The sequence below is a fragment of the Heteronotia binoei genome, unplaced genomic scaffold, assembly GCF_032191835.1.
Source record: "Heteronotia binoei isolate CCM8104 ecotype False Entrance Well unplaced genomic scaffold, APGP_CSIRO_Hbin_v1 ptg000334l, whole genome shotgun sequence".
NCBI classification, from domain to species: domain Eukaryota; kingdom Metazoa; phylum Chordata; class Lepidosauria; order Squamata; family Gekkonidae; genus Heteronotia; species Heteronotia binoei.
Genome location: NW_026800018.1, coordinates 296,262 through 312,118, shown reverse-complemented (window position 1 = coordinate 312,118; position 15,857 = coordinate 296,262). Strand labels below are relative to the sequence as shown.

The window sequence follows — 15,857 nt, the reverse complement described above, 5'->3', positions numbered from 1 at the left end:
GGGGTAGTCATCTAGCAAAACCCTTAGGAAGTTTTCTTAGTGTTGCTAGGCACACATGTTTAACAATGGAAAGTAGAACATAAGAACAAGATGAAATCTAGGTAACTGTAATTATCTTTTAACATTTTTTTAGGAATGGCTTTTTGAACATTTATTTATTTTTCTCTAGTTGTAAAATCGTAAGTCTTTCTGTGCAGTCCTCAACACTTTAATCTAGTGTGTTTAGCAGTTAAGAGTGTTGAACTAGTATCTGTGAGACCTGGGTTTGAATCCCCATTATTCATGCCTTGGAAACTTGCTGGGTGACCTCTCTCAGTCTAACCTACTTCACAAGGTTATTGTGAGGATAAAAATAGAGGTGAGAAGAATGAAGTGAGCTGCCTTGGGTCCCCATTAGGGAGAAAGGTGAGGTATAAATTAATTAAATAAATTCTGAAGTCTATTGACACAGAAATGTAAAGCTCTGAGTGCACTGCTGGTCATTGAAATGATCATTATACATTGATTATTTGAATTTGACTGAGCCTAGTAATTTAACAGACCACTACTTTTCTCATTCTGTTTCATTTTGAAACAAATTTTATTTTGAGAAGTGCTGAGAATCCTAGCCTCCCTCACTGAACTGCAGTTTCTACTAGGGTTTCCTGGTAAAAGGGGAATGACCAATTTAAGTCTGTACTATAGATATGCCTCCAGATAAGAGAATCTTGGATGGAGAAACGGGCAGATTGAGGTAGAAAGAAGCACGACAGCAACTGTGTAGTTATTTCCACCAGATGCCCTGAAATGTATCTTGTTGTTTGCAGTGCCAGCCCTAGGGCATGTGGCACCCCAAGCAGGCTACCTGCACCCCCCCCCCCCCGCTCTCTGCAGTGCCGCAATGTAATCAGAGGAGCAAAACTTGTTTGTGTCACCAAGACAATAGCTTCAGCGGTTTAGATCCTACCTTTTTGTTATAGCACTGCCCAGCTGGGTACACAAGGGCTTTCACCAACCCAAGATGCTCTCCTGCTAATGCAGGCTTTTGTTAGTACAAGAATCATTGTGGATCCAGCTAGGAGGATGGGGGCCTTTAATAAGAAGAGGAAATTGCCCCCTTCTTCCTATGTTGGAAGAGCTGTTCTGCCATCTGAATCTTGGGTATGATACAAAACATTATGTGTATGTTTGCCACATAATAGCTGATACAAGGCTAGAGGTTTCCATGATAAACTGCAGTGAACATTCATGTAACTGTTCCAAATTAGGGATGTGTAAATATGCTTTTGTGGATATTTTCGCCTTCCTTCATATGTGCAAGTCACTTTTCTCTATAAAAAGAGCCCTCCTTGATTAGACCAGTGGTCCATCTAATCCCACATCTTGTTTCACACAGTGCCTAACCAATTAACTTGGAGAGCTGGAAACAGGGTGGAAGATCTAGCCCTCCCCCATCCACAACCCAACCATCCCCACCAGCCAGTCTTCCAGTCACCAATGTCTGGTGTACAGAAGAAAAGAGTCCTGCAGAGAGCAGCAAGAGGAAAGGCCTGTCAGATAGGATAGTGGGGTCAGCACCTTCTTTCCTTTATAAAGTGTCATTTTCTGTCCAAATTCCTACTCTTAAGGCAATATCCTCCTTATTGGAAGTTCCACATTCACAACCATCTCTCAGCTAGTATGTAACTAGCTTTATTATCAAGCATGTTAGTGTCAGCATATGCTTGCTAGTAAGACTTCAGGCTGGAGTCTATTGCAAGTGATCTATGACAGTTCATGATTTGTGACAGTTCCTGACAGCTTCCATTATCTGGTTCATACCAGAGACAAATACCTGCTACATGACATTCCGTCGTCAACATTGCAGCATGTGAGTTTAGCTGATGGCAGGAACTCTAAGGTACGGTGTCAGGGCAGTGTCACATTCCCAGCACTTCAACACACATTCAAAGAAGTGCTGTGTGTTCCTGCTCTTGAAAACAATTTGCTAAGTGTACTTGCTCTGGACAAAGCTGGCTTTACCATGACTTTTGCCAGCAACTCTTGCAAAATAATGAAGGGTGGCTGGGTGTTTGCTGTGGGAAGGTTGCAAAACAATGTCTATGTTATTGAAAATTTATCTGTGGGAGCACAGGTGGTAACTAACACAAAACTTCATGATAATTGTGTGCACTTGCTCCACCAAAGGCTGGGGCATGCCAGTTTTAACACTATCAGCAAAACACTTGCTATAGTGTGAAGTGTCCAAACGCACAAAATCAAAAGCATTCCCGGTTGCCAGGAAAAGTGAGAGTGTCTGCAAAACCGTTGGCTTTAGTACACGCAGATGTGATAGGACCTTACCCCAAAAGCCACTCTAATAAGAGGTTTGCACTAATCTTGGTTGATGATTTTTCCAGATTCTCATGTGTGTATGTGCTCAAAAAGAAGTCTGAGGTGTTCACAACAGTAAAACAATTGGGTGAATTATGTGCTTTGCAGACTGACATGGGAGGCGAATTCATGTCTTCTGAATTTAACAGATGGTTACAAGCACAAGGTATAATTCACAGAGTGGCAAATGTGTCAACACTGGAGGAAAATGGTTTGGCTGAAAGAAAGGGGGGAGTTTTGCAATATATGATGCAATCTATGCTTACTGATGCTGGTTTATCTATCACTTACTGGGCTAAAGCATTGAAAGCTACATGCTATATAAGCAACAGGATTTGGACTAGGTCCATAGATAACATTCCTTACAAGGTGTTGTGCAACAAAAAACCCAGTTTGAGACATTTAAGAATTTTTGGCACCAAGGCCTGGGTGAATGTTCCTTTAAACCAGAGGAGAAAAGGGAAAGCTCGCTCCAAAAAGCTTCTCTTCCTAGGTTATCAAAAGAGGAATGAAAGCATACAGGTTTGCTAATGAACATCAAATGCTAAGCTTTAGTGGGTCTGTCAATTTTTGTGAAGACCAGAATTGGCACAGAGTGCATGCTAATAAATTGCCTTCACAGGTCACACTCCCCTTATCAGAGGAAACCAAAAGTGTAAAACAAGAGATCGTATCTCCTAGGCAACAATCCTCTAAGAGTGAACAGAGTGAGCAAAAGGTGCCTAGAGTGTCTTCCAGAAGTACAAAGGGTATACCTCCAGTCAGATTTGGGTTTGATACCACTACTATAAATCATGTATATGTAAAAGAGCTGAAAAGTTATCAGGAGGTGTCGAGCTTGCCTGAGTCAGAAAGGCAAGCTTGGCAAACTGCCATGCAAGCAGAACATGATTCTCTTTCTGAAAATGGAGTGTTTACTCTGACTAATTTGCCTGCTGACAAAAATGTTATCTGTTGCCGCTGGGTATTCAAACTGAAATCCTTACCAGATGGTGGCCTACAAAGGAAAGCCAGGCTAGTAGCAAGGGGGTCTTCCTAGGCTGAAGGACAGGATTATGATTAAGTGTTTGCCCCTATGATCAACTTTGATACGCTAAAAACAGCATTGTGCAAGGCTGGGATTGATAAGATGCAGGTGCACCATTTCGATTTCACAACTGCTTATTTAAACGCCCAAATAGATGAACAGCTCTACATGGAGCAAATCCCAGGGTTTGAAAGCACTAACCAGAACCTTGTGTTAAGACTTAACAAAGCCCTGTATGGCTTAAAGCAGAGTGCAAGAGTGTGGAATCAGTGTCTGAGCAAAGCCTTAACTGATCTTGGGTTCACACAGGGAATTACTGACCCATGTACGTTCAGCAAAACCATTGGGAAAACTGAATGCCATCTGTTCATATGTGTGGATGATTTATGTTTTCTGTTGCATGATGATATGCAGCTGGTTTATACAATGGTTTATACCAGGGGTCCTCAACCTTTTTAAATAGGGGGCCAGTTCACTGTCCCTCAGACTGTTGGAGGGCCGGACTATAGTAAAAACAAAAACTATGAACAAATTCCTATGCATGCTTCATATATCTTATTTTGAAGTGAAGAAACAAAATGGGAACAAATACAATATTTAAAAAGAAGTAAAGTTAAATCATCAAGTTTCGCCTGCAGCCCCGCCTTTCCCTCGAGGGTGCACCTGATTGACAGGTGGTGGTGTCCGCCGGGCTTCTGGGTCGCACTTTCTAGGAATTACTGAGCAGGGGAAGCGCCATTTCCACTGCCCCCCCCCCAGCAAAGATAACTTTGCACGCGGGACGCACATCTGCACAACTCGCCTTGCCATTTTTCATTAACCCCCTTGCAAGTTTTCAAGCCTCCCAAATGATAAGTGGCACCCGGAGGCTCTTCATATGCCTTCTCGAATAACAATAATAATAAAATAGCAGCAGCAGCACTAAAACCACCAAAGACCCCCGTGCCTAGGCACGTGTGCTCAGAGTCATAAGCAAATCCCCACTAAATGCAATGGGGATTACTCGCTAGTAAACGATCGCAGTCTTAAAGGCACACTTACCCGGAAGAAAGTCCCTCTGAACCTAGTGGGACTTACTTCTGAGTAGACGAGCTCAGCGTGCACTGTTAATCGCCCTCCCCCCGCCGCTGGTCTCAACGGGAGGAAGCGGAGGACTTGCTTAATGTGAAGGGAGAGCTGCTTTCGGGTTTACTGGGGAGCAAGGCTCCCTGAACAACTAGCCCGCCCCAAAACACTCATTGGAGGGGGGAGCTGTTTATTTCTGCTGGCTCAGCCCCAGGGGGGGGAGCAAAACCTTCCCCCACACTGGCTGCGCTCCATTCAAAAGCGCCGTCTGCAATTCCTTACCAGTTCCAAATCAGTAAGGGCAGAGATCGGGCTGAAGTCTGAGCGTGGGAAGGGAGGGGGCGCCCCTCTGCAGATTTACGCAGAAGTAAAGCCCCCGGAATTGCAAGAGCACGTTCCCATATAAGCGCGCTTTGCTTCCTGCAGCGGAGTGAAGAAGGGTGGCGGCCTCAACGCAGGAGGGGTCTTGCTTGGCTTTTCCGGAGTCCTCCCTCCCTCTGCAAAAGTTGCGAGGGGGGAGGGTTGTTCCTATCCCTTCGTCGATTTGCACAGCCAATAGATCGAGGAGGTTTGCTACTGCGCATTTGTTGTTACCGGGCAGATAGTCTTCCAAGGGCGAAGCGGGGCCCTGTCGTTCTACCCGGTCTGATTTTGCCATGACCGGCGGGCCGCATAAACGTCCTCAGCGGGCCGCATCTGTCCCGCGGGCCGTAGGTTGAGGACCCCTGGTTTATGCAAACAACTCAACACCTGTTTAAGATTAAACATTTGGGCAGCATTCAGCAATACTTGGGTGTAGACATTACAAAGAACACAAATGGATGTTTTGAACTCAGTCAGGAGCATAAAATAGCTAAGCTGCTTGAAGAATACAACATGACAAATGCAAACTGTGTTACTACACCAATGACCACGAGCTATGGTAAAGAGCCTGATGACAAACTGTTTGAAAACAAGGCATTGTATCAATCACTAATTGGGTCCCTACTGTATATAGCAAGTTGGTCAAGACCAGATATCTGCATTGCAGTTCTTACGTTGTGTCAGAAGTGTGCATGCCCTTTTATGAAAGATTGGACTGCAGCAAAAAGGGTACTGAGGTACTGCTGCAAACAAATTAGTGCTAGACACTACTTCAGCATAACAAGTAACAGCTTACAGTGATTCAAGCTGGGGAGACAGAAAAGATGGAAGGTCCACAACAGGTTATGCTGTATATGTGCATGGGGCTCTTGTGATGTGGAAATCTTTGAAACCACACATTTCAACAAGCACTTGTGAAGCAGAGTTTTCTGCATTAAGTGATTGTGTTGTTTAGCTGGAATGGTTATATCAGCTACTAATAGGCCTGAACATGCAATGTGACTTACCTATATGTGTATTTTGTGACAATACTGCTGCTCAACAGTTAGAAAATGCACAGGGTGTCAAAACAAGAAGTAGACACATTAACATTCGCTATCAGAATGTTAGGGAGACTGTACATAGAGGTTTGATCATGCTACAGTACTGTTCTTCTGATAACAACGTAGCAGACATGTTCACTAAGTGTTTGAGTATGGACAAATTTGTAACTCTGAAACAAAGGCTGGGACTCACCGCCTAAGTCTTAGAGGAAGTGTCAGCATATGCTTGCTAGTAAGACTTCAGGCTGGAGTCTATTGCAAGTGATCTATGATAGTTCATGATCTGTGACAGTTCCTGACAGCTTCCATTATCTGGTTCATACCGGTTCTGTCCAGAGTACTTGTGCTTATGCAGGATGACTCAGCACTATATGTTGATTGGTGCTTTTGTATAGCTGTATGTATATAACTGTGAATAGCCTGTACAGTGTATCTCTGCTCTCAAACGTGCTGTCTGGCGAAGCACTTTGTCAAGTGTATACCAGAATAACTAAACTTGTAAATAAATGTAAATAGTTAGCACAAGTCAGTGTGCTGTCTATTATTAAGCCTCACAAATACAGAGCATACCAGCAAATACACCAACAGTTAGTTCCTGAATAAAGCTTTCTCCTTCAGTGGGGAAAGTCATCAAAACTGGTTAGGTCACAGCTCCTCTTGCTCCAGGCAGGGCTAAACAAATTTTGTGTGACTTTCCTGGGACAGAGTGAGGCTGTCCTTCCAGTTCTAGTAGCCCTGCAGCTTCAGCAGGATACTGGAGCCTAGCTCTACTTCTGTGGCTACCAAACGAAACAAACTTTAATCAGTTTGTGCAGCTTTCTTGTGTAATAATCACTCAGCCAACAGAATTGTGGGCCCACAAGAGGTATATCTGATTAAAGGCTGAAAATTGCCACATGCTCTTAAGTGCCAGCAAAGCCTTTCAGAATCATATGACAATGTGATCCGTGCAAGAAGCTAAAAATCTTCTGGTCCTGAAAGGATAGCATAAGGGATAACTGGCTCTGAATATAAATAATAAAGGAGAGTTAATTTGCTATTCTTGTGGCAAACCAGGACATATCAAGTGCAATTGCCCTTCAGGCACTACTCAAAGAAAAACTTCCCTCAAAATTTTAAAGAGAAGTAGACAGGCTCTACTTAAAATTAATGAACAGCCAACATAGCCTGCTGCTGCTGTGGAAGGGAGGGTGGGCTATAAGTCTAATGTAAAATAATATCACAGAACACAAAAAGCATCACTTGGTACACTGATTCCTGTGTTTTTTCACCCATGTGCAATAATAGAAGTTTGTTTGAAACATTAGGTGAAGAAATTAAATAGAAATTGCATGTAGTATATGAAAAACTCTGGGCTGAAAGCTCTGGGACATTGTATTGCAAACTTCCAAATGATAAAATCTGAGAAGTCCTTGTTACAAATTGTTTCTTAAACCTGAGGCTAGAGAATACTCTTATCTCCATAAGAGCAATGACAAATAAAGGAATAAAAGCAATCTTTGGAAATAAATGTTTTATCAGAGAAAAGACTGACTTAATTGCAATGGGTGATATGAGTGGGGATTTGTAGGGACTTGACTGTCACAGAGAGAAACTAAGCTTTACAAAGTAGTGTAATTGCAAGACTTTTTTTCCAGGTTGTGGCATAGGAGATGAGGTCATAGAGAAAAGTATGTGATAATCCAACTTGAGCAATAATTTAACAAAGAATGTGCTAATGACCAGATGTGCTGATGCAGAAAAGTGTGTGCTTCAAAGTAAAGGGAACTAGACCAAGCTTTAACAAGCATGGCACAAGCCAAATGCAGTGCCCCCTAGAGCTGATACACAGTGATATGTGCGGACCTGCAAAATCTCAAACACCTTGTGGAAATAAGATAGACAGATAGGGCGTTTTCGCACTCACCTTCAGCCGGCGTGACCCCCCTCTTCACCGCGCAGGATCTGCGCGGATTTCGCACTAAAAGCCGCAAAGCAGCCAGAAGAGCCGGAAACTCCCGGCGCTTTTGCGGCACAAACGGAAACCGCCAAAAAGCAGTTTCCGTTTGCGCAGCTTTTGCGCTGGGAGTTTCCGGCTCTTCTGGCTGCTCCGCGGCTTTTAGTGCGAAATCCGCGCAGATCCTGTGCGGTGAAGAGGGGGGTCGCGCCGGCTGAAGGTGAGTGCGAAAACGCCCCTAGATAAATTTATTGTCATTGTTCTCAAAAAAGGAAAATGAGAGCAACGAAATGAGGTGCTCTTCCACAAACATACCAACACATCAACACTAAAGAAAAGACATATACATAAACCATTTAAATACATCTAAAACAAATAACCATTCATAACCCTACATTTAGCCTACATCTAAAGCAAATAACCATTCATAGCCCTGCATTTAGCCTAACCTCAGCTCTTGGATAGAAGCTGCCCTTAAATCTATTTGTCTTACCTTCAACACTCTATATCGTCTGCCCGATGGTAAGATCTCAAATAGCAAGTGGCCCGGATGTGAAGGGTCCTTTAAGATCATTTGTATCTTCCTTTTACATCCCATATTATACAGATCCACCAATGAGGGGAGAGAGCATTCACAAATCTTCTGTGCTCTTACCATCACTCTTTGGAGCACCCTTCTCTCTGCTTCCGTGCAGCTCCCAAACCACACGCAGACGCAATAAGATATAATGCTCTCAATGGAACTACGATAAAAGGCAACCAGCAGACTCCCTGACAGTTTTTGTGATCTTAAGAGTCTTAAATAGTAGTCGTTGCTAGCTTTTATTGATGACGACTCCACACTGTGATCTATCTAATTAAAGAGAAAAACCAAGTGCTGGGAAAACTTAAGGTACATATGGCAGTGGTCAGTAACAGATTCTAAAGAAAGCCATTAGTAATCTAGACTGATAATGGAGGGGAATACATGGGACATGTGAGATGACAAATTACAGATCACCAACTTACAGTCCCATACACCCCAGAAAACACTGATGTAGCAGAAAGAACCATTCTCTCACTAAAATATCCAGATGTGTGCTCCTTGAGATAGAGCTACCTGACAGCTATTGGGGAGAAGCAATCAGTAACTACCTATAGAACAGATTACCTACTAAGGGTGCAAACAATACACAATTTGACCTGTTGTACAGGCACAAACCCATCTTGGGTCATCTAACAGTGTTTGGAGGGCAAAGATGGATAAGAACATAAGAACATAAGAGAAGCCATGTTGGATCAGGCCAACGGCCCATCCAGTCCAACACACTGTGTCACACAGTGGCAATTTTTTTTTTATATATACACACACACTGTGGCTAATAGCCACTGATGGACCTGTGCTCCATATTTTTATCTAAACCCCTCTTGAAGGTGGCTATACTTGTGGTCACCACCACCTCCTGTGGCAGTGAATTCCACATGTTAATCACCCTTTGGGTGAAGAAGTACTTCCTTTTATCCGTTTTAACCTGTCTGCTCAGCAATTTCATCGAATGCCCACGAGTTCTTGTATTGTGAGAAAGGGAGAAAAATACTTCTTTCTCTACTTTCTCCATCCCATGCATTATCTTGTAAACCTCTATCATGTCACCCCGCAGTCGACGTTTCTCCAAGCTAAAGAGTCCCAAGCGTTTCAACCTTTCTTCATAGGGAAAGTGCTCTTAGAGCAGAAGTCATTTTTTTTTGTTGGCTATGCACTGGGATGCAAAGGATATAGAATCTTCATCCCAGAGACAGAAATACTGAAGATCCTACAATGTGGTCTACATCAATGAAAGGAAGAAATCAAACAGCATGGAAAAAATGAATGTCAGGGAATCTATTCTATACTAAAGAAGAAAAATGAATCACTGCAAATAGAAACAGTGAATCTAAACATGGCATCACATCAGCAGAACCTAGACAAAAAGAAGGGCTTTTTCCTCACTATGATACATCACCTGGTGCTTGGCTTGTGTTTGCTGCCCAAATTCCTGGGTTTGATTCTGGTGAGATCATAACTTTGGCTCTTTCTATTCCTGTCATGGAAGTCTGACACCACATGATGCCTTGCTACCTGAAAGGGATGTTTGACTGGCCACCTGAATCCAATGCTTGAGACCTTTGCGTGTAATATACATACTCCCATTCTCTGCAGTCTCTTGTGTTTCTCCAAAGGGCTTGGTTACAATTTGAAAGGTAACAGAAGGAGCATCCAAGGGCTCCAGAATCTCCCAATCACTTGTTATATTTTCAAAGTAAAAAAAAAAAAATCAGTTTCATCAACCTGAAATTAAAAAACAAACAAACCCTAAAAGAGCAGAGACACTGAAGGATCCATGCTCTTCATCTTCCAGAAGGCATATGAAAGAATTAATGCACTGCAGTAGCCACAGGGAAGGTGTGTTTACCATAATGGCATGAGGGTTCTTTATTTTTTTTCAAGCTACTTTGGTAAGCTTGAGATCTCCTAATAGCTGCAAGTTTGTCACCCTTCGCATAGGTACCACGCGATGAGTGAAATCACAGAGCTGACACCCATCAAGCAGGATCCGAATCTGCTGATGCTCACACAACAGCTCCATCTGAAAGAGAATCACAAGCTAAAGAGACCTGGGGATTGCAGCAGCACAATCGGTGGGGGGCGAAGCATGCACAAGTCCCACAAAATTGGCTCTCAGGATTTCATAACATTGGTTTCAGTAGAGCCTCATTGTAGTTGACTTCATCCGGGTTGTTTTGAAATTGATTGGAGAGATCAAAGAGAACAGTTTAGGACTAGGCAGTCTCCCTTCAGCTTCTATAAATACTAACAGCATAGGTGGACAATGTGCTTTGCATGCATAGAGCCCTGTTCAGTCCCCGTTAAATAACCTTATAGGTAGCACAGCTGGGAAGAAACACTGCCTGACAGCCACTGTCAGTCAGAGCAGATATTGTAGTGGATACACCAATGGTCTGATTTGTGTAAGACAGCTTTAAGTTTCCATTATCCATATTACCTTATCTTAAATGAGTCCCCTGCTGTAAATGGGAAGTAGGGAATTGTCTTTTCCTCTTTCCCCCACTTCCCAGCAATCCAAGAATTCCGAACAATAGATTTCTCAGTAAAGTTGATTACAAGTAACAATCCAACATCTGTGCTTGCATCCATAGGGTCACACAGCAAAGTCACTGAAAAACTGCAAAGAATTAAAATGCATTAAAGTATGAAAAGGACAGTTTTGGGAGTAATAAGAAAAGTTGGTATTGTTGATTTATATGCCATTTATTTATTTGTTTTTTATTTATTTATTTTCAATTTATAGCCCACCCATTCCGAAATGGGCTCTGGGCAGGTAAAAACAATAATACAAGATTAAAATTAAATATATATAATAAAACAATATACAATCTAAAAGCAATGTAACAATCTAAAAACAAACTCCAATTCTGCAGTTGTTAATATCAATTGCCTCCAATCCTTCCATACATCCCCCAGCTGGTATAAGATAAATGGGTCAGCAAAGTTATATCATCAGGGTCCCTGCAGCAGGCATCAGGGTCCCTGCAGCAGGGAAGCCACAGAATAGCAAAATGTGCACTGCCTCAGTTGAATGCCTGGTGGAACAGCTCTGTCTTACAGGCCCTGAGGAACTGCAACAGGCCCTGCAGGGCCCTAATCTCCAGTGGGAGCTTGTTCCACCAGGTAGGAGCCAGGACAGAGAATGCCCTGGCCCGGGTTGAGGCTAAGTGGACTTCTTTTGGGCCAGGGATTACCAGCAGATGTTGATCTATGGAGCGTAAGGCTCCTTGGGGGGGTATACGGGAAGAGGTGGTCTCACAGATATGCTGGTCCCAGGCTATTCAGGGCTTTGAAAGTCAGAACCTTGAACTGAATCTGGTACTCAATTGGTAACCAGTGCAGCTGGCAGAGCACTGTTTGCATGTGTGCCTGCATAGGCGCTGCAGCAAGCAGGCATGCTGCAGCATTCTGCACCAGATGGAGTTTCTGGATCAGATTCAAGGGCAAGCCCACATAGAGCGAATTGCAGTAGTCCAGTCTGGAAGTGACCGTTGCATAGATCACTGTGGCCAGATTCTGGATAGATACATAGGGAGCCAGTTGTTTTGCCTGCCGTAGATAGTAAAAGGCAGACCTGGCTACTGCGGTGATCTGGACCTCCATAGACAATGAGGCTTCCAGGATCACAGAAGTGCCCCAGCAGTGGTTGGGAGCCTTATTCCCATACCTATTCTGCCCTGGGCCAGACACAGGACCTCCATCTTAAATGGATTTAGTTTCAATCAGCTCTGTTACAACCACCCTGTCACAGCCTCGAGCGCACAGCCAAGTCTGGGTGGCCGACCATCAACAGATAGAGCTGGGTGTCATCAGCATATTGATGACAATCCAACCCATACCTCCGTAATAACTGGGCAAGGGGTGTATATAGATGTTAAACAACATTGGCGACAGGATTGCTCCCTGCGGCACTCCACATTCTAATGGGTACCGCTGGAAGACTGTGTCATCAATTGCCACTCTCTGTCCCCGACCCTGGAGGGGTCTTCTTTTTTCTATCACAGTACTCCTCAGGGTAGGGTTGTCAATCCCCAATTCAAGAAATATCTGGGGCCTTTGCGGGTGGAGCCAGGAGACTTTGGGGGTGGAGTCATAAGCAAAGTTGTGACAAGCACAATTGAACTCCATGACATTTAAAGGAACCGTACACTTTTTAAATGCCTTCCCTACATTAGAAATAATGAAGGATAGGGGCACCTTCTTTTGGGGCTCATAGAATTGGACCCCCTGGTCCAATCTTTTTGAAACGTGGAGAGACATCAGAAGCTATGCTGAAAATTTGGTGCTTCTATCTCAAACAACAGCCCCTCCAGAGTCCCAGATACCCCCAGATCAATTCTCCATTATACCCTATGGGAATCGATTTCCATAGGGAATAATGAAGTGCCGAGCAGACATTTTCTTCTCCTCCCTGTTTCTAAGGACTCTGAAGTGGGAGAGGGCTTGCTCCCACCTGGGAATTGGCATCTCTACTCACAAGTTTCTGAACTTCCAACTTCTTCAAAGTAACACAGAGCAACCAAAGGTTCAAGTTTACCTTTCCTATGCAAACGACCTCTGAAAAGATTGTGCAACCAACGGAGGGTCTGGGCTGCTTTCACAGCCACTGGGAGCAGCCATCTTGTTCTGCCTGCTCCCCCTGCCCCCATTCAGCCTTAAAGACACAGACACACCATCCCAAGAGGAAGCCAAGTGGAGCCTGAAGCCTCCGGAGATGGGAAAGCACATGGTGGCTGTGGGAGCGGGGCTTCCCCGTCAGCCAGCTGACTGGGAGCGGGAAGGAGCTGGCAAGCCTAGTATGCAAGGAGAACCCCTGCTGGGACCTGGGGACTGGCAAGCCTAGTCTGCAAGGCAGTTTTCTCTGCACCGTTCTTGGCTCAGTCACTCATGGCCATCATTTTGTCTCTACCACCCTGGGCCTTTTCCGGTTTTTTAAATAAAGAAATTAAAAAATAATTTCAACTGGTGAGCTGCTAAAATGAAATAATACTATTATGATATATTGCAATAATATATTAGTTCCTCTGAATTCTAAGCTTTTATTTAATAAAGACTCTCTATCCATTTAGATTGCTCAGGGCATTTTCAGGTTTCTTTAGTAGTTAGATTGCTGTAGCATTATTTCAGTCTGTTGGATTTAATTCTTCTGAATCCCCACCTTTCATTTTTCACAAAGTACATCTCTAGCACTTTTTGTTGAGGAAATATAAGGGGAAAGGTGTTCCTGAGCAGTCTAAAGGGCTAGAGAGCCTTTATTAAATAAAAGCTTCTTAATCCCCCTCTTCCAGTTGATTCTTTCACCCTCCAGAGATACACAATATCCTCATTTCCTGCTGATTTGCCTCATTGGAGAAATTACACTAAAGAGTACAGGCTGCAAGTAATCTTCCAACACTTTAGTCAGTCTGCTAGACTATGGTCAGTGGGTTTGCAGGTTTCCATTGTTTTTCCACTATGCACTCTCAAAATTGTCTGATGAAGTTATTACAAGAAATGGCATCCTCAAACTGCTGAGTGCTATGCCACATTTTTTAAATTACATTTTCTTCTTATCTCCCCAAAAGATATACTGCTTAAAGCATGTAAGAAAAAGGGGAATGCAAAAGTATCCATCCCTTGTTTCTGGGTGAGTCACTGAGGACAGGTAATTCTGCTGCATCTCTTCATTGGGAGGGACTACATGATCCAATCACTTGATTATAATCCAGTTCCAGTGCAATATTGTAGGATGCTAGGAGGCTGCACTCTGTCCCTGGAGCATTTTAGTTATCTGCTTTTTGTTACCTCAGTTTTATCTTATCTTATCTTGATTCCATTTTACTTTTCTGTTCTTTACTTTCTCTCTTTTGTTTTTCTTTTCTTTTACATATAATGTAGCATCGCCAATCTGCAGTTGGGGGCAGGGGACTCCCTGGTTTGAAAGCCTTCCCCACTTCAGGATTATCAAGAGCCTGCAGCAGACGTGAACTACTGCACCTTTCTTAAATCTTCGTTCGCGAAGTCAAGCCGAGAGATTTTGTGGGTTCTGGCACCTTGTATTAGCTCGGCTAAAGATGGCATGGCATCAGGGTCTCCCAAATCTGATTCCCAATTTCAATCTCAGTTTCAAACGCTGGAAGAGGCTGGGCAAGAGCCTTCTCCAGAGAATTTGGTGGCTGCTATTTTTGCAACTCACAATGAAATCCATGACTAGTCTCTATTGTTTGTATTTATGTATTTTGTCTCCTGTCAAGGCTATTAGTGTTACATTTAACACAGTTTTCTATTTTACTTTGAACGTACCCAATTTTTCATTCATTTAAATTTGAAAATTCTTTTTGTTGTTGGCTGAACTTTTATTTTCTGAAAAGAACAGTGTTTTAAAATTCTACCTCACAAATTTTGGTTCCTATAAGACCTTTTTTCATTTGAAGTTATAGCATGTGTTATAGAAGAACATCTGTACCCTTCCTTGGATAACACTGCCCTCTCACTGTGCATCTTCTCTCTTAAGTCTTGAAAAACTAATACCTTGTTTTACCAGTGACCCAATTATTTTCAGTGTCGTGCTTCTCATAGAAATACCTTTTCTAGATTTATTGGTAATTCACTAGGCAGAATTCCTGAAAACTCTTGGTCTTTATTAAAAATCTGGACTTTAATAATGTTCTGCATTCCTTAAATGTAGATCTTCATTTGCTCTCTTAATGTCATTTATAGTCAAGTTTAACCATCTATGAACTGTACATATCAATCTTCCTATTTAGCTATTTGGTGAACCTCTTACCTGTGGAAAGAGGCATCTACATGCTTATCTATTTTATTTTATGCCTCTAGAGTATCTTGTTAGAATTTGACCTTTTTTGAGTGTTTTGTTTAGAAAATCCTTTCTATATCTCATGTTCTTATTATGGTATGACTCCAGTTCCGTTTGATTTTGTTTCAATCCAGTCTACAGTCCTGGCCAGGCTTGCTACTGGATAACACATTTTCATTTGCTTGTTTTAAGTTTCAGCCTCTCCATTATTTCAACCTTCTTCATCAAGGTGCATATTTTAGCACCCTGCTTTATGCATCAGTTCTAAATTCTATCTTTGCACTGCCCCACACATCTCCTTGGCTGTGCAAGCTCCTTACTAGGTTTTTCCTAAGTATGTGTGTGTGTGTGTGTGTGTGTGTATATATATATAGCATGCTTATTATAAATAGATTTAAGAATTGTTTTATGTTTTTGACCATGTATTAACCATAATTTGATTTCTAGGATTTTCTCATTGTTTTATTAAGTTTGCTCATCTTTTCTTTCAATATCCTGTGCAGGAAATCTGGACCTGCAAGTCAAGTTTAAATGCATGTTCATTATGATAGTTTTAAGAATTGCTGGTATGTCTGTTAAGAATTGTTTGTTTAAGGATTTATTATTTGCTTTTAGGATTTTGTTGTTAAAGTTTGTTGAAACCGTCTCTCACACCTATGTGAGACCCTCAGAACAAATTTTGGATGAGC

The 15,857-nt window shown here is 42.6% G+C and overlaps 1 protein-coding gene across 1 annotated transcript; it reads right to left on the bottom strand.

Moving 5' to 3' along the window:
- Nucleotides 1-10,210: 10,210 nt before the first annotated feature.
- On the bottom strand, nt 10,211-10,994 carry LOC132590602 (galectin-related protein A-like; the record flags this gene model as incomplete). Its single annotated transcript, XM_060263557.1, has 2 exons — nt 10,211-10,394; nt 10,817-10,994. Coding segments are annotated over 2 exons (324 nt in total), but the record flags the coding sequence as incomplete, so codon positions are not given.
- Nucleotides 10,995-15,857: the final 4,863 nt, after the last annotated feature.